General features: G+C 29.9%; 1 protein-coding gene across 1 annotated transcript in view; it reads right to left on the bottom strand.

Moving 5' to 3' along the window:
- Positions 1-18,365, bottom strand: part of LOC108687317 (attractin-like protein 1) — a 31,115-nt gene extending 12,750 nt beyond the window's left edge. Inside the window, exon 1 of the mRNA XM_018193012.1 lies at positions 17,827-18,365. Coding sequence (XP_018048501.1) covers positions 17,827-18,242 — 416 coding nt within the window. The 5' untranslated portion in view covers positions 18,243-18,365. The remainder of the gene's footprint in view (positions 1-17,826) is intronic.
- Positions 18,366-20,071: the final 1,706 nt, after the last annotated feature.

The following is a 20,071-nucleotide window of genomic DNA, read 5'->3' as shown; positions in this document are numbered from 1 at the left end:
AAAAAAATAAAATGTTAATTTTATCTTATAGATATATAGTGGACTTTTTGAGACATGCAAAAATTAACACAAACATGTTAATTATAACATTTTTGTATGTCCAAATAAACTTTTATACGAATATTTTTATTTTTATTTTATCAGTGAAGTGTAAAATTTGATTCTTAATTTTACTTCGTCATCAAATAAGTATCACAAAACGCAATTTCGCGTAAAAATTAAAACAAACAAAAAATTTAATAACTTTTAAATTATACATATAATGAGAGAATAATGTTTTACGCCGATATATAGATGTAATAGAATAATTTAATAAATTAAATTAATGAAATTTTTATATTTTCGGTTATATTAAATTGTCTTTAGATATAACACATTCATCTTTAATTCAATTATAATATTCATGTAGATATAAAATTTACATAATTATGAAGAATTATCTAATATTTACAATAAGAATTGCAAATGGATCGACAAGTGAGAATACTTCAGATTCTTATCGAGCATTACTGCTATTTAATTATTATCGGAGCAATGCACGTATGAAATTCCGCGTCTTATTAAGAGCGTCTTGTAAGCATCATGATCAGAAATAGACCACTCTCGTGAACGTAGCATCGTATTTCTTTATATGATGGTTAATAAAACGGATGAATCATGTTCGATGTCAAGTTCAATGACCGATTGATTTATTCTTTATTTAATGTTGGACAGATATTATTAACAGTACAAATTCGTTTTAAAAGACGTGAGTGAATTCAACGAGTGCGAGTGAATTTGCTTCCTTATATATATCAATATTTGCTTTACTTGAAGAAAATTAACTTCAATTTTCAAAATCTCTTCTCAGCTATGTAAAATTTCAAATTATATAAATACATAATCGCGGATAAGTCTCTCTGTTTCTCTAGGTGAATATCGATTAGTCTAACCGGAAATGCGTCATGATATTGTAAATCAATGAAGAAATTAGTATAGAAAGCATAATGTAATAGAAAGTTATTAATATCAGTGACATCAGTACAAGCATATTACTCGATATTCCGATTTAGCAGAAACGTAAAATTTTGAACATGGATTGCAGCTTATGTGATCGAATCAAATTATGAATGTTAGTCATTCATCATTTCGCCGATGAATAATCGATATCGCAAAATCCGGACGCCCCCAATCCGAATTAAAATAACGTGAAATGAGAACGATAATCACATTTAATGCATACTTCCAATCTTTCACGGTGGAAAAGAAGCACAGTTAAACCTGGAACAGACACTCAAAATAATATGTTGCCAAGAGACATACTTTAGATAATCTCTTTGTAAGTCCTCTTGAATATCTACGTAACAATATAGCTAACGGAGGTGTGATGATTGAACAAGACTCAAGAGTAAGATTGAAAGAGAATTAAAAAAAAGAGGACAAAAGTAAGAAAAGAAAGTTTGTCTTTAAGGATCTCCTTATTTAAATGAGAGAAGTACTTAGCGTGTACCATAAAATAAAGTCGTCTTCTTTGTAGAAAAAAAAGCATACTTAATTTGATTTCAATTCGAGATTTCAGAATCGATGAAGGACAGAACAATGTCACAACCAACTGCATTCATTTGCACGTGATGCGCCAGAATGATTTGGAGAATTCATCAGAGATGTTTAAACAGATAGAAAATTATCTAGTAAAGAGTGTCTTTCTTAATAAAATAAAAAAGACAAAAGTTCATTGGAAAGTATAAAACGAAGTGTCGAAAAATGCATATCGTTCTTTTACTTAATCACGCCTAAAATAATATGATTTTCGAGTTATATTACCATGAATAAGTTAAATAAAGATTACTTTAATCACTAAAAATAAATTAACTTAACTTCGAATCTATCCAAATAGCATTTATGTTATTCTTAAAGTTTTCAAAGAGATCCTAATACTTTTTAAAAGAATGACACATTTTAAGTTATTATTCTTGTAAACAAAAGGAGAATTTTCTACAAAGAACATTTAAAGTTGAAAGTCAGTTTGGTGAACAAAATTAGATGAAAAAATTGTTTTATTTTGAATTTAGTCATTTTAGCTAATCAAAATAAACATAAACTGTTGGTGATATTTTAAATTACATTATTTTCAATCAATTATTTTGAATTGGTTATAATTTTATAGGCTATCAAACATCACAATTTAAAAAGGATGATTTTTTAAGAGTTGTAAAACGAAATTGATAAAAATGACATTTGATGATATTTCTAAAAATATATATATTTTTTAAATATTATGTGATTAGTCAATAATTCTCTGTTTTTCTCCTTTTCTAAAAAACTTAATTTTTTTAATTATGTCATTTTTAAAATAAGAGAACGATGTATTGTGCAGATTCGTCATGCTATGATTCTCGTAAGCATTTTAAATTTCATTTGCTTATATATTAATTAATTTTGCAGGCACGAAAAAAAATTTCGAACATCCTTACAATTCGAAATTAAGAAGATATGATATTCGAATGTGTGAAAGGAGAGAGACTAACATAACCTGCCTCGCTTCTCTCGCTTTGTAATGAGAAAAGTCTCTCTCTCTCTCTCTCTCTCTCTCTCTCTCTCTCTCTCTCTCTCTCTCTCTCTCTCTCTCTCTCTCTCTGTCTGTCTGTCTGTCTGTCTGTCTGTCTGTCTGTCTGTCTGTCTGTCTGTCTGTCTGTCTGTCTGTCTGTCTGTCTGTCTGTCTGTCTGTCTGTCTGTCTGTCTGTCTGTCTGTCTGTCTCTCTCTCTCTCTCTCTGTCTCCCCCCCCCCCTCTCTCTCTGTAAAACATAACGAGAGTATATGCTCGTTTAAAGAGACTAAAAAAAAAGTAACAGATGCAAAGGAGGATGCAGCTGAAAAGAATGAACCTAACGAGATATTCTCTTACGTAATTAGAATTTTTTTTTACTAGCGCAATAATGTTAAGTTTACTGTAAGTGTTGTAATGTGATGAAGCCATTATTTTGAACTTGATTTCACTACAATCACTTATCGTGCAATTTCAAAGGTCAATTTCTCATATATTCACTTTATAGTAGATAACGTTTTATAAAGTAACATTTTCTCGCATCACATGTTTTAATTATCTTACAGCTATGTTGAAGCAAAACAATCCTAGCAATTTCAAACAGGCAGAAATGAAAAAACAGGAAATGAGAGATAAATCACAACCATTAGTATTTTTTAATGCAGTGTTTTTGATATTTCTGCACTTTTTAAGTATATTCTAATACACGTAACGTGAATAAGACACAAATAGATTTTATGAATGTATAAAAAGATTTTCGAATCTTTTCTAAGAACTGGAACATACTCCAGTAAAAAATTGCGCAACATAAAAATAAGTTGTGATAAATGTTTAAATTCTGGTATACATTCACATATAAAATAAAAACATGATTTTAAATTCAGCACAAAATTTCAATTCCATTTGCAAATACATTCAGTTTCACTAGCAGTAGAGTCGCAGAATCATACACGTAAAAAAATTAACAAGATTTGTACACGAAGAGGATTTTTCATTTACATTTTACCATTTTCATTTTCATTTACATTTTAAAATTCGTTATAAATTTTATCATGTTTAGTAATAAACGTGGGACAATTTGACAAACTATTATATATATATAATTATTATAGTAATGGATAGGAATTTCTAAAACGTTCTCTTAATGTTCTAAAACAAAGGTCATTTTATAAATATGTAGTAAAAATTACAAAACAAATTATAAATTGTTTTAATACACAATATTTATAATGCACTTCGTAAAACCAATGTAAAGTTGGCGCAACCAACTTTTGAAAAAATTAACTTGCTATAGCTCATACGATTGTTTATCGTTTGCACATGCATGCACATTTCGTTTGCACTTCTGGTGAAAAAGTTATTAGGCAAACAATTTTAGGAAGATTAATTTCACATTAATCCTCCAATTACGAGCAAACTAGATTTAACTATAGTCTCAATCGATTTTTGTTTATATATTCCGCAACAAATCAAGTTTTCGTTTGCACACTTCTAGTTAAAAAATTATTAATAATTAAAGTTTCGAGGACAATTGATTTAGATAAACAGATTCAAATTATAGTTATTATATTCAAAATAGCATGAACTAGATTTGCACATTAAAAAATAAGTCGATCTATCGTTTACATTTAGTTAAAATAAAATATTTTATATGTTTGTCAGTATTTCCATCTATTTAAAACATTAAATTTATTAAAACAATATTAATTCTTAATTATTCATTCTAAGTAAAACATTAAAAATTCATAAACTGTTTAACATATTTTAAAATTATTGAAATTTTACTAAAAAATTTTTAGTAAAAAATAAATCAAACATATTTTATATTTTATTATTAAAATATAAAATATATTTGATTTATTTTTTAATATTTATTAATTAATATTAATAAATCAAAGAGAATTACATAAAATTTTAAATCTTATATTGTTCCATGATTACCATGACTTTTGAGGATAAATTTCAAGAGAAAATTCTCTCCGTGTGTTTTTGTGTGATTCACATTCAATATCCATAAAATTTTCATCAAAAGATTAATTAGCGAGTTATTTACTTTTATTTTTCCTTTAATTTCCTTAAGATCATTTTAGATCATAAATTAAGGAGTTGCGCCATAAAAAGTCACTTAAATTTTTATGGGAAGATGCTATCAACTTGAACTTCTTTCGAGAATATTTCTGCTGTGTTGTTTCATTTTCCACAATAAGTTTTGTAAATTTTTGTCGTGAAAATCGCGAAGGCGGCACAACCGTGTACCAGATGCCGAGACGTGTAGCAGTTCATAAAAATCGCGAATTCTACCGGTTCTCAATCCGGTTTTTATTAGCATTGGTCGGCTTCGTGGTGCGTGTAATTCAGACGCCGAACGAGCAGGCGCCGGATAATAACGTCTCATAAGAACCGCGTGGAAGATTTCCTTGATGCTCACGAATAAACGGATGAGTGCCAAAAGAGGATTTTTTTTGAGATTAGGATGTTCATCGTCAGAAATTGAAACCGTAATATTTTTCATTCGTGCAATATCGATCTTTTTGTTTTTTTTTTTGCAATTCTTTTCCGCGAATAAATAGAACGCGATGATCGATGTAATTCCTTTTCGCATATCCATCGAAAATCGAACTCGTCGCGCACGCGTGGTCAGATTTCGATTCAACTTCAATTCTCACTTTAATATTCGCAGCGAACTGCCGTCTTGCGATTCGTGAGTAAAACAAACGCGACATATATAAAATCGAAAATTTTATGCAAAAATGTTTCTTCCCAAAAAGTAATAAAAGTTGTTCCGCGTAAGCGAAATGTGTATTTATTGAATTGTAGCATATATTACAGGGCGATAATATTGAAGTATTTCCCAGCAATGTGAACAACAATATAGCAAACACGTATCACACGATAATCATTTTGATAATTAATATTTCATTTATAGTAAATTTCGATTATATACACTATCATCAAAGGTTTTAACATATTTTCCATTTATAGAAATTTCATAAAATACGTAAAAAACAAAATACAGTTTATATGCATAACGTTTTTAATTTATTATTACATTTTCAAAATTAGGAAAAAAGAACTTTTTTCTCAGATTTCTTATTTCTCTAAGCTTCATTTCCTTGGTTTCAATAATGGAAGTCAAATTCTTGGCATTATCGACAAATTCTTTAAGTTTTAATCAAAAATATATATTTAATCTGACGTTTAATTTCTGCGAAAATATACATTATTTTCATTCTCTTGTTGTAAATCATCACAATATCCAAGCATTTATTATCAGTACTTAGCGGAAAATTTATAATTTATATTTCATTCAAACATATAATAATGTTTGTCTATTTAAGCTTATTTGAATTTCTGTTTATTATTTTTTGATAATTTATAACTCTATTATAGACTGTGGCCGAAAATAAGAGAATATATATTTGATAAATTTTCTATTTCATCAATCCATCTTACAAATGAAAAACTAGAGTTGTTAGCGAAAACATAAGACATATGCTGAAACTTTTGAGCGGTAGTGTATGTAAATTAGTTATGATTGAAATTTATGTCAATTATATTATATATTGTTAGGTCGATATATCGAAGAATTTAATTCCTAACTATTTGAGAAAATGCAGCAATATTGACATCGCAATCATATTGTTGACGAACAAATTCGAAACACCGATAATTATTTTAATAAAGCTAATATTCCATTTTAATTATTACATATATGTAGTTTGCATTTATATTATATATATATGTTAGTCTATTTTATATATTTTGTATTTCCAGTTTTTAAATTATAATTATATATGTAACTTGGATATTACCTTGGATTATTCTTCTTACAGCAAGTATCAAAAGTAAATGTCATCTTCTTTCGAAATTCTTTCTCTTTTACTTAAAAAGACAATATACATTTTTAGTGCGTCAGATAAATTTTAAAAATAATCTCATATGATATTCATGAAGTAATCCCATCCTTTTTATCTTTTTCATAAATATTTTGTCAGAATTTGTACAAGATGGGAGCCAGAAATCAACGCGAAAAGTAACGTCTTTTGAAGGATCTCATCCACTTGCATTCGAATGAGAAGAAAAAAGAAATAATCTGTCATTTAAACTGGAATACTCAGATTAACTGCGAGTTGGTTTATTGTACGAATAAACGTAACCGACTCGTCGATAAACGTATGACATACGTTTCAAATGCATTGAAATGAATGAATCAATAAATCCATTGAAATACACATAACTTTTGCGTGCAGATCTACGAGGAAAAAAAAGGGAATATGAGCAATGCTCGCGGGAATAATTTAATTTAGCGTAGTACGAGAATAACGAATTTGCGTTTCTCAATAGAAAAGAATCGCCATCTATTTTTACGCCAATCCCATGAAAAAAGAAATATTTTTGTTTTAGTGAGGAAATTTCCGTTGAAAAATGGATAAAAAACAAAAAATATAAAAATAAAAGAATTAGTTGGACATGTTATGCCGATTTCTTTTCTGATTTTAATTAAAGCTTTTTCTCAAAAATTGAATTGAAGAATAGTAAACAATTTTATTACGCTTAGTTCACAAATAATAAATTAAAGTAAATGAAGAAACACTTTAAAACTTGAAATGTGGTAAAATGAAGGGTCCTGTTATTTTTATTCGTTCAGTAGTAATGATTTTTCAATTGAGAGAGATGCAATTCCTAGCAATATTTGAGAGAAAACTTGAAAATCTCAATACTACTTATATAGGATTCGTTTTGGGATCGATTTCGTTATGTGAACGGACGTAGAAATCAGATGCGACGGATCAGTGGACAAAAAGATTCGCTTCGGAATCAGGAGAGAAGGCTTTATGGCCGAGATGACATTTAGAACGCTTTCCAATTTCGCCGGAATCTACCTCGTGAAAGACGTAAGTTTCGCCGACATGATTATAACAGCAATGATAAAACATAATCACCTGCATCCAAACTGTAGCTTTAGATTTTTAAAGATTTAATACGCAAATATACTTTATAAACTTTATAAATAAGAGAAATGAAGAAATTTTGATTCTAAAGAATCTATTGTCTAAATATACAATAACCGATTTTAGATCCGTCAATATATTATGCAAGTGAAGACGCCACGTACGTCTCATCATAGAATTTCATGACTCGCGTGCAGTATAATCATTTGTACTTTTTCAATATACTTGTCATTTTCAGGCATCCGGTGCATTTCAACAGTGTCATGTAAATTTTCGAGAAAAATAGTTTTTTGTTCAGCTGAACTTTATCAGCGAAGTTTCAAATGTATTGCTTTGTGTGTCTTTTAGCGAGTAGAATGACAGTGAACAAAGGTAAATAATAAAATAAATACATAAATAATACGAGTAACAGTTCAATGTATTATAAGATTGTTTAAAGAAATATTCGATTGCAATTATATTAATTATTATCAAGGCTACATCTATAGAAAGTTATTTTTTTCACAATAAATCCGAAGAAAATGCATCGAGTACTTATGTACTTATATTATAATTGTCTACTTTTGATTCTAACTTGTTTCATCGCATCTATTTAACGCATGAATATAACAAGGAAGATATTTAATATTTTAAAACTTCAGACATAATACAAGGGAATAGCGATAGCGATAACACGATTTCAACCTATCAGAAATCGGATATACCAAAATATAATTTCTGATAGGTTAAAATCGTGTTATTTCTATCGCTATCGCTATTCCCTTGTATTATGTCTAAGGGTTTTAAAGTATTAAATATCTTCCTTGTGCAGCGTATGTTTATGCGTTAGATAAATGCGATGAAATAAGCATCGAAGGTGGATAATCGTACTTTATAATACATATATGATGCATTTTCTTCGAATTTATTGTGAGAAAAATAATTAATTTCTATAAATATCTAAAGATATTTTTTCGCATTGTGTCTAAGACTTTTTGGAGAATATTTTATCTATCAAGATATCTCATGCAATTTATACAAATGTTAAACAGTTAAAAATAAGCCAAGTTTATTAAAAGATTTGTTCTTAAAATATCTTTGATAAATTTCAGTATTGTATGTATCATTAAATAAAATTCGATGAAATAATCAATAGTATATGTATACACTGAAAAAAAATTACTAAATCTTAATACATATTTCTTTGAATAGTACTAATAAATAAATATTTACTTACAGTAAATAGATTATTTAATAACAAATAATAGTAAATAAAATTAATAGTTCTTGTATCAAATAAATATTTACATTTAATAAATATTTAGAACTATTTTTAAAAAATTTATTAAAATTTAGTATTTTTTTAAATGTAACGTATTAAAAAGCACCATTACTTCTTTCAAATATTATCACATGGAAAAAAATTTTAAATTTATCAATAAAAAGGTAATAATAATTTTTCATTTATTTATAAAAATATAAATATGATTGTAATATTTTAATAAATTAGTTTTTCAAAACCAATAAAATTTGTTTCGTCAATAAATTTCAAGTAGACTTTAATAAAATAACAATTTAAATTTTAGTTATAAAAAATTAGTTATAAAAAATATCGAAAGTTGGAAATAGTTTATATGTATAAAACATATATTACAGAAAACCAATTTTATAATATGTCAGTATTTGTCTCTTATTAAGGATTCATATATGTATTGGATTTAATAAAATAATTAATCAAAAATGACCAACGATGGAACAATGTTTAAATATTAACTTCAACGTCACTCTGTGCTTCAGTATGCAAACGAACGATGGTTTCATGAATAGTTACATATTATTAAAGAAAAAGATTAAATTCGCGTAACGAATCGTACCGAATCATGTCGTGCATAACAAAACAAGATATATGCAAAACCTGATATATCAACTTCTGTTGAAGTATTAATTTTGGAGCAAGACACTTTATAAGTGGAAGATGTATAATAAAGAAGTTGAATTTGTCTTTGACTCAATTAAAAGTCTTATATTTTACTCGAAATATAATCTCACCTTATGCAATTTTACAACTTTTATTTTAAGTTTTGTGGATTTAATACTTTCAGAGATACTAATCGTGTTCCAAGTCCGCTACATGCGTCGTTACTATATCTGTACATAAGTCGTTGCACGTGCTCGAACAAGAGCGAAGGTTCGTAGAGAAGAGATAGCGTATGAGTAGGTAGACTTATGCATAATGTAACACGTAGTATGAAACAAAACGCCTTCTCCGCGATAACAAAATCGATGCACGAAAAATAAGGCTGGAAATTCAAAGAGAGAGAGAGAGAGAGAGAGAGAGAGAGAGAGAGAGAGAATAAGCTGCAAAAATAAGACTGCAAAATTGTAATATTCAACGATGAAATCACAAACGAGAGATATTCACATCAACAAATAAATAATCTTGTTAAACAGAAAATTTATAACGAGATCTCATCGCATAGTAACAATTAAATATAATAAAACTATTCTTAAATAAACTATTCTTAAATAAATAATAATAATAATATTGTAATATGTAAAAATGGAAAACAAATTCAATATTAGTAATTTATTAGTAATTAATAAGAAATAGTAACAAATGATATTAAGTATTTATTATATACCTATTAAGCATTCACTAATTAATAGTTTTTTAATGAATAATGAAAGATGTATATTATATTAAAAAAAGTAAAACAGATATAAATGATCTAAACACAAAGAAACGCGCTTTTACAACTTATTTCAACTTATATTTAATATCCTAATAAAATTCGCTAGTAATATTTGCATTTTCATAAAAATTAAAAATTGTGTTTGTCAAAATTTTATAAATATGCCATAAAAATTTTAATTTAAAATGCTTTTCATTGATCACGAAATTTTGATGTTATTTCAAGTCGAAATTTCGATGTTATTTCAAGTAATTTAAAAAATGAGACAACGTGTCGAAATTAATAAAATCTAAGCGGAAGATTTATATCTAGCGAGAATTTAATTCGGAAGGCCAAAAATTTGAAACTAGTTTTGATATTCTATGCACGTCGCTAATATTTCATATTTTGGCTGAAAACGTGGCTAAAGTAAAGTGAGGTGAAAATCAAGAAAAGAATCGAGAAGAGAATCAAGGGAATTAATATCGATGATTCAAGCGGGTTGAAATAATTAAGACCACCGTTCGTTCGCACAACATGATTCTAATTAAATTTGCAGCTTAATGCGGTATTACTAATGAACAATTTCACGATATTATCATGTCGGTATAACCACGACATAGTAATTCGGAAATAAGCGAGGTGGAACAGTTTGAGGATTACATGATATGTATCATGGAAGGTTAATTGTATGTAATAGAGATAGGAAGTTCGTTTACTGACAACATTTGTCAACAATAAATAACATCGAGTATTTATTATTCTAGTCGATTTCGTATTCTTTCCACATCGTAGTTCAGAGAGAGTTATAGAATCGACAGCATTGTAAATATAAAATTTGTTTTTATTGTTGCACTGAATTTGCTAGAACTTTTCTTCTTATTTTCGCTATGTATGAAACATGATAGAATAAAGCAAGGTAATTTGGATAAGTTAAAGAAATTTTAAAATTTTATAAAAGATTGAGGTCGCTTAATGTATTTAATCAAACATACAAAATATATTTCGTATATGTGAAATATTGAATACACTATGTAACCTCAATATTTTATATAATTTAAAAATGTATTAACTTATCCAAATTACCCTGCTTTATCCTATTGTACTTTAAATAAAATGAGTATACAATAAATAAGTATTAAATAAAATGAGTATACTAATTTAATTATAAAAAACAAATCTATATACACTGTTATTTATAATGTCAATTATACCCAATTTGAGTTATTTTTAATCATTTCTACAGGTCTCCGCTATTTCTACTTAATGTATCAATTTATCTAAAATAATAAAGCTAAACGATTTAATTGAAAAAAATATTAAATTTGAATCAAATTTAGTTTATTTACTAATTGCATACGTTAATATGGATAACATTGTTTTTTTTAAACCAATTCAATCACAGAAATGTATTTATTTATTTGATACACTTTGATACACATGAAAGTTAAAAATAACAAAATAATATTTAGCTCAGGAGATTGGATTATCATTGTTCCTTTAACATCTGACAATGTAGACTTGTCGGAGGAATTTTTGAAAGACAGTCCTAAAAATCTTTTTTAAATTATTAAATGAGATGGAATTACTCGGACGATGTATTGATTCAAAGATAATACGCAATAATTATCTTAATAGCTTCTAAGTCATTGGCGCGATGCTGTGAAACGAACGCCGCTTGTATATTCATCGCACCGAAAGGAAATTAAATTAAGTGTAATCACGAAATATAATTTACAGCCTGTACGATGGAATTGTAAAGGTTGAAGCGTAGAAAATCATTGAATAATTATTATCATGTAGATTTTATCAATTAATTAATCCGCAAATAGTTGAGCACTGTGAGAGTTTCGCTTGAATAAAAAAAAATCAGGTTTTTCTCACAAAGTAGTTACAAACATTTTCTGTATCTATCATTACGTGTATAATCCTGTCATTAGAATGTATTATAAATATAGAATCCCATATCATTCATGCTTTGTTTGCATATTCGTTAATCGATTTGTAGTTGATAATTGGCAAAAATGAGTATTTGACGTTACACGTTAATTATTAATATAATACATTCGTCATTGATAATTCGTCATTAACAATTCGTCATTCGACGAATTTTATTCGAAGTGAAGCTGCTTTTCCGCGACTCAACACGATATGAGTAACGAATTAAATTTAATACCACACGTTTGAAAAATTGCATATTTATTGTAAATATTGTATAAATTGCATATGTACTTATTCCGTCGAATTAAATCGTTTGCAAAATGTGAGTTTATATTGGAAATTAATTGATAGGATCAATAATGTCACGAATTTATATTTTCCAAACTTTTCAATTGAAAAAAAAACCAAAGGGAAAAACATTCCAATTATAATTTTTATCTTAATGTACAGGATGACAAAAAAATTTGTAACAAATTTAACAAATCATTATCCTGATATTATTATTACTTTGACGTTAAAATGACGTTAATAAAATGACATTAGCTTGCTACCTATATATTAAAAGAAAATAAAATCTAAAATATTAGTTACATCTTATTCAATATAAAAAAAACTCTGCACTAACAAATTTTCATCAATTGTTTATGCCAATATAAAGCCGTTATTAAGAATTTGCTACTAATAAGAAATTCGCCCCAAATTATACTTAGCTGTTATTATATGCAATATTACACCTGATGTTCTTACATCATAATTTCTTAGTTCATTTAGAATTATCAAGTTGTGACTACGTTTTCTTAATATAAAAACTCCCCACAATCTTGGAGATCTCACAAAATTGGAGACTGCAGATTATACAATTACATTAAAAAATTACATAAAAAACAATTACATAAAAAAATAAAATTACATTAAAAAACAATGTCGAATTGTTAGAATTAAACTTAGACTAATCCTTTACAAAGTTTTATAAGTATGAGTGCGCGCGCGCGCGTGTGTGTGTGTGTGTGTGTGTGTGTGTGTGTGTGTGCGTGCTGTTTTGATGCTGGTATGTAGTGATGTCACGTAAATTGTATACGTATAAGAGTTATTAAATCAGTGAAATCAATGATTTCGCCGGAGTTCAGTTTTCAATTTAAGATTCCTTAAAACTTATATTATCATATAAATTTATATTAAAGCTAAAATTTTGAATATTAATTATCAGCAATTAGCAATAATCAGTAAATTTTACAGGTTTTATTGATAATAATAATGTTAATAGCATTATTATTCAACAATTAATTAATTCAATGTTATTGTTATTTCAGTTTATGATTATGATATATATCAGGTCTGGCAAATCGAATCGCCGCATAGTTTAGAGAAATGATAATTGTATTTGTATAATTGTATAAAAAAAATATTACTAAGCATCAAGATCCTTTAACCGAAAATGATAACCTTCTCTTATTTGTATTAATTATTAATTTTGATATTTAATAAGATATTAACACTCTAAAGTTTTTTATAAATATATGTTACTAATAATTTGATACACATAAAACTTTGTTGTTGCTTGTTTGTTCATCCTATATATATAATTTCCTTTTGCGCATTTTTAAGATATGCTGTATAACAATAGATATTAACGCGGTTAGTTTACCTAAAATCGTCCACGTGACGATTTCAATTAGTCATAAAAATTGTTACGTGCGGCAATATTATAATTACATCATAACCCGTTACATAAAGCGAAACGGAAGATGACGAGGCTTTGCGATCTATTTCTCACGTTCGCGACGTCTATTAATCATTTTGTCACCAACACCGTGATGCTCCGAACTATTAGCTTCTCAGAGACAGGCAGAAAATCTCACGCGAAAGTCCGATCGTATTCGCGTGTAAATGATTGCACGACTTTTCCGCGATTTACCGAGAATTTTTCCGGTAAATATCACGAAACTTGAAAGTCGATATTCACCTAAACTGTCAAAACAGTAAGAGCACCAGAGAATTCGTTTTTTTTCGTCTCTGAAGAGATTTTTCATCTCCTGTCACAATTTCCGGGATGAATGTGACAACACGTGACATTAAAGTCAAAATCACGATATTTTAATCATATTTATATTAATAATATATTTTTAAAAAATGATACCTCAAATATTCAATCGCAAATTCAAAATAATTCAAGATTTCTGTTACAAATAAAGTTTTTGTAACCTTAGAAAGATTTTTATTAATTAAATATTATTAAATAATTATTGTTATCACGTAATCCATAAACTATTCGTAATTTTAGAAATTGAAAGTACGCTGTCAGCGCTATTGTATCATTCTATCTTTATCATTAGACTTAAACCAGAATAAAATAAAACAATAGCTAATAACGTATTCCCCATTACGAACATATCCAAAAATGTCTCTTTATTATTCAAGACATTATTAAATAACATTACAAATGCTAAGATATATGAAAAAATTCAGATGTCGCGAAACATATGAGCGTTCATTAAATATTTAAGAGAATTCTGAACGATCGATAGAACATTCACGTGATTCGTCGAATCATCCTCAAGAATCAGATAAATATCTAAGAAGAGGTTGGGGAATAATTATGGATTGTATTCACATCATATCTACATATTCTCGATATATAGTGGAATATTCATTATACATATCCAAGAATATCCAAGAATATATCCGCTCCAATCGTTTCCGAGCACACAATATGAACGGACTATGACGATCGGGTGAAATGTACCTTTGACATTTTCCATGAAGAATTTCGTACGAACATCTGGTGATTCCGAAAAGTGCCGTAGTGCGTCGGGTAATGCTGTTTTTATCAATGTAGTTTAATTTTAATCTTGGTTCAACTAACTCTTCATCTTTTTCTCGTTCTAAGAATTAAAATTAAAAAAACGAGGAGTTAATTGAACCGAAATTAAAGTTAATTTACATTGTAGTAAGTAAATTTACGTTGGTAAAAACGGACACAAAGAGAAACGAGTGATTCTTTCTTCTCGCGCGAAAAAGATCGTCTTGCATCTTTTCGTGATAACATTGCATTCACAGAATCATATACATAATAGATATAAACTATGCATTCCTTGATTTTAACTTGTTAAAAAGAATTGAGTGAATCATCTCTTTTCAACGCTCAGTATCTTTCAACTTGAGAAAAAGAAAGGAGAAATGTTTCAAGCTACCTAACTCTTTCTAAAACCTATGAAGTAATAACTTCATAGAAATACAGTTTATTTTTAATACGTTTATGGTATTGGAATTCGCTTTTTTAATAGCTATAAATACATTCAAATCTCTCTAATCTTTGATAGATCCAAATCGGACGAACCTTTGATAGTTATATTCAAATCGGATGAAACTTTGATAGATATATATATGTTCGAATCGGATAATTCTCGAGCTATAAGCTCGTTTCGCGGGCGGGATATTTTTGTTCCTCCTCTGTATCGGGTGAATACTTCGCGACGCGATGTAATCGGCATCCTTGACAGAGAGCACTTTCTCCGACGCGTCGACGACGAGAGCTCAACGCCAGCAACGATCGATCGATCAATCGGCCGGACAAGCAAATCTGATCTTAGATTGTCTTCCGGAGAAGTTGTCTGATTTGCCTCTTGCGATACTTGATAAAACTACATACCTATCAGACTAGGTATGTAGATTCAATCTCGGTTTAGTTTTCAACTCTTTCTAAAAAAAATGAACAAAGATAAAAAGTAAATTACACCGAAATTTAAAAAAAGTTCTACAGGTATAGAAATATATATGAGGATTTGAAGATTAAAACCTGACAAATCAGTTAATTTCAATTTTAATTCTCTATTATGTTCTAATTTAATAAATTCTAATCTTCAATTCGCAATTTTCGATCCTTAATGTATAACAGTTTGAATAGTCCATTACTAATGTAAATTAATTTTAATCTCAAGGTTCAACTTATTTCTTATCAATTATATCTATTATTATATCTCTCTCGTTCTAAGAATTAGAAAGAGATAAGGAATAAATTAAACCGAGATTAAAATTAATCTATATTGATAGAAAGACACGAGACGAATTAGAATTTGCGTATTAAAACTTCCAATCACAGATAATTTTAATTTTAATTCTCTATTGTGTTCTAATTTAGTAAATTCTATCGTCAATTCGCAATCCTCAATTGCCAATGTATATATAATAAAGTTTATTGTCTATTTTTCACAATGTAAATTACTTTCAATCACAATTCAAATTATATACTCTTTATCAACTTAACTTTTTTTAATTCTAAAAATTATTATAAGAGTAAATTAAAACAACAAGAGTTACGTTATATTGGAAGAAAGAAATTGAGATTATAAAATCAATTTACGTTGGTAGAAATAGATATCAGACTTTATTATTATAACGGAAGTTGAAAATTGCGAAGTTAAAATTTTTAAGACAATTAAAGATTAGAATTTTACAATCAGAGAGGATAATTTCAATTTCGATATATTTTGTTCTAGTTAAATGAATTTTAATTCTAATTCGCAATTCTCAGTCTTCAGTATATATATATAACAGTTCATTTTTACTAATGTAAATTAACGCTTATCATACAAGATCGGGTCACTAGTGATTGAATGATTCCTGTTCGTGCAAGTTTCTTTGAATCTTTCGATAAATTGTACTATACATTTTATTTTCCAAAATGAAGTTTCAATATTTATTCTAGAAAATTGACAGTATGTTGGTGAATTTTTAGAGATTTTTTTTAATCATTCTAAATAGGTGATAAAAACGGATGGATGAGATACCAAATTATACCTTACATTATAAGAGTTAATTTTAATTTCGATTCAAAACTTACTGTTCAAAATTAAAGATTTTTCTAGTTCTAAGAATTAGAAAAACATAAAGAGTAAATTAAACCGAGATTATAGTACTCATTGTAATTACATTGGTCTCTACATCAATAGAAAAGAGCCCGAAACGAGTTTAGCTCAACGATACATTCCTTCATCCGCTTTCTCCTTGTAACGGCCCAAACAAAACTAAACAAAATAATCGTTCAACTTGTCGAATATAGAAATTCGATTGAATGTCAAAGAAGAAGAGCAAGAAAGTGGACTGAAAAGCTATTGAGCGGTGCGGCTAACAGGAACAAGCTTTCGAAGACGCCTCTCTCGAGAAGAGGCGACCGAAAGCACATACGCACGCATGCACGCATCCAGACATTTATTTACGTCGCGCGAGGGGAGTGAATCCCTCTGTTGTCTGCTCACCCGGAACTCGTCGCGATCGAAGCAACGAGGACGACCTAGAAAGCGAAGAAATCCCGTTGCACTTGACACGACGTTTAAAATATATATGAGAAATACACAGGCTCGCGAGAATATCTCTCGCATGTATCTACAAGTGCTCTCCCGAGCATCTGAAAGGCATTTTCCTCCTAGAGCGTGCAGGCTAAACACTCGTTGCTCCGTCTTGCGTTCCAAAAAATAAGACAACAACGATGTGCCACAAGATTGAATCAAAGAAAGTAAAAAAAAAATGAGGAAGAAATAGAAGATTAAAGCCCCATTGCACCAACATTACTCTAATTTTAAGCGGGGCTTAAAACTCTCTTTGTCCCCGTCTCTTTTCAGTTTTAAAACGAGATAGAGAGAGTTTTAAGTTTCGTTTAAAATCAAAGTAATGTTGATGCAATCGAATCTGAGTGAAAGGAATCAAAAAAGACAGAATCGCAAAGTCCCAGTTTCCTGAATTGACAGGTGAACGTCTTACCTGACTTTCCCACCGCAAAATTGACAGTGTGCGCCCTGCCAGCCCTCGCGACACACGCAGATGCCATTTTCGCAGATGCCGTTGACACAGGTGTCAGGATCGCAGCCCGCGTCCAACGTCGGCGACGACGAGGAGGTGGAGGCGGCGGCGCTTACGTGGACCACCCAGCAGACGAGTGCCACCCACAATAGAAACGGTGCCCACGGCACCGTCGCGATCGCGTTGCCGCCGCCGCTGCCGCCGCCGCTGCTGCCATGGCCACACCGACAACGACACCGCCACTGCCGATCGCAATTCTGCTCGCGGTTATGATCGAACCACGCGCCGTCGCCGTCGTCATCGTCGACGTCGCGACGACGTTTCCGACGGTACTTGGATTTATATAGGAACAAAAACATCTGCACGATCTCTGCCATTTTGATAGGCTTCCATGTCAGGGACAATGGCCGACGGCGACGCGCCGACGAGGGACGCACATACGGGACGACGATGAAGACGAAGAAACTGAAGAGAGAACTGAGAGAACTTTACTCTCCTTTGGCTCGTCCCGCTTACTTGTTCTCGCGCGACCCGACTCGGCTCTCGGCTCGATTCGACTCGATTCGACTCGACTCGCCCAACGGCGAACTCGCGCGACGGCGACTCGCTACGCTACTGCTCGCGCGCGCCGCACATCGCGCACGTTGCTGGCAGCTGGACTCTGGTGACTCCGGAGTGCTGGCACACACACACACACACACACACACACACACACACACACACACACACACACACACACACACACACACACACACACGCACGCACGCACACACACACACACACACAAAATGCTGCCAAAGTGTGAACTTGTGCAATGCAACTCAAGAGGGTGCACGAGGAATGCACGACCACCACCGTCGCGCCACACTGTAGCTGTACGTACTATCCTACGCTTTGGCTGCATTCTGTTTGGATGCTTTCCATTTATGCCTGTTTATATCAATATAATTTTAATTTTGGTTCAACTAACTCTTCTTCTTTGTCTACCTCTAAGAATTAGAAAAAGATGAAGAGTAAATTGAATTAAGATAATCTATATTAAAAGAAATGAATAATTATACAATTAAATCGACACAATTAAGTATCATTCTATCTTTCTTTACATTTAATAAGTAATCAAGATAGAATAACACTTGTGTCACTAATGGAAAGCACTTTTTAGAGCTCATAGCTCTTATCATCATTCTGTCTTTATCGTTCATTAGATAAGGATAGCATGGTGTAATAATGTTGATAGAGCTCTTCGAACGTAGCTATTGTAAAAAACTCATTAAGGCCCAGTTGCACCATGTCACTTTGAGTGAGACTTAAAACTCTATCTGTCTCGTTTTAAAAGAGACAGAAAGAGTTTTAAACCTCGCTTAAAATCAAAGTAACGTTGGTGCAATCAGGTCTAAGAAAAACAATCATAATCGAGTGTTATTCTCACATTCGAATGATTTCTTAATTAAGATTTATTACACTTGTATTTTGTCTGGTTGCATCAACGTTATTTTGACTTTAAGTGAAACTTAAAATTATCTCTGTCTCGTTTTAAAACCTAAAAAGATATAGAGAGAGCTTTAAGCTTTGCTTAAAGTCAAAGTAACCGAGCCTAAAACAACTCGTGCAACACACATCTTTCCAGCAATATTGCAGCAATATTGCTGCAAATTTCTGTGCTATATACGGGATGGATTAGAAAGGATGAAGTACTAAAACCGTCCAAACTAGAGACTTATAACAGAGCCACGAATAATTTTATCAAAATAAGAGAAAAAATGGTATATATAATAATGTCTATATATACAATAAATATATAAATATTATACAAATAAATATACATAAATGCTTGAGAATCAACACATTTTTAAAAACATAATTAATATATGATATCGAAATTCCTCCAAAGTGATTATTAAAAATTACTTTTTAAATTACAATTCATTTTAATACGTCATTTTAACATTAAATTTTAATTTGTTTAAATTTTTTTATTCATTTTATATTTTCTAAAACTTTCGTAGCATACTTTAAAGATTTTCTGTGGTACATACCGATTGAAAAATTTTATAATAAGATAAATTAATTAACAAAACAAACGGTTTTGCAAATCGGCATAAATCATCCTGTATCCTGGTTCACCGAATTCGATGAACACAGGCAAAACCAAATGCAGCTAACATGTTATGAAGATAAATAGAAAATAATAAATTATAAGAGAATG

Source organism: Atta colombica, unplaced genomic scaffold (assembly GCF_001594045.1).
Source record: "Atta colombica isolate Treedump-2 unplaced genomic scaffold, Acol1.0 scaffold205, whole genome shotgun sequence".
In the NCBI taxonomy this organism is placed as follows: domain Eukaryota; kingdom Metazoa; phylum Arthropoda; class Insecta; order Hymenoptera; family Formicidae; genus Atta; species Atta colombica.
The sequence above is the reverse complement of the archived record's forward strand: the minus strand, read 5'-3'. Positions and strand labels throughout refer to the sequence as shown.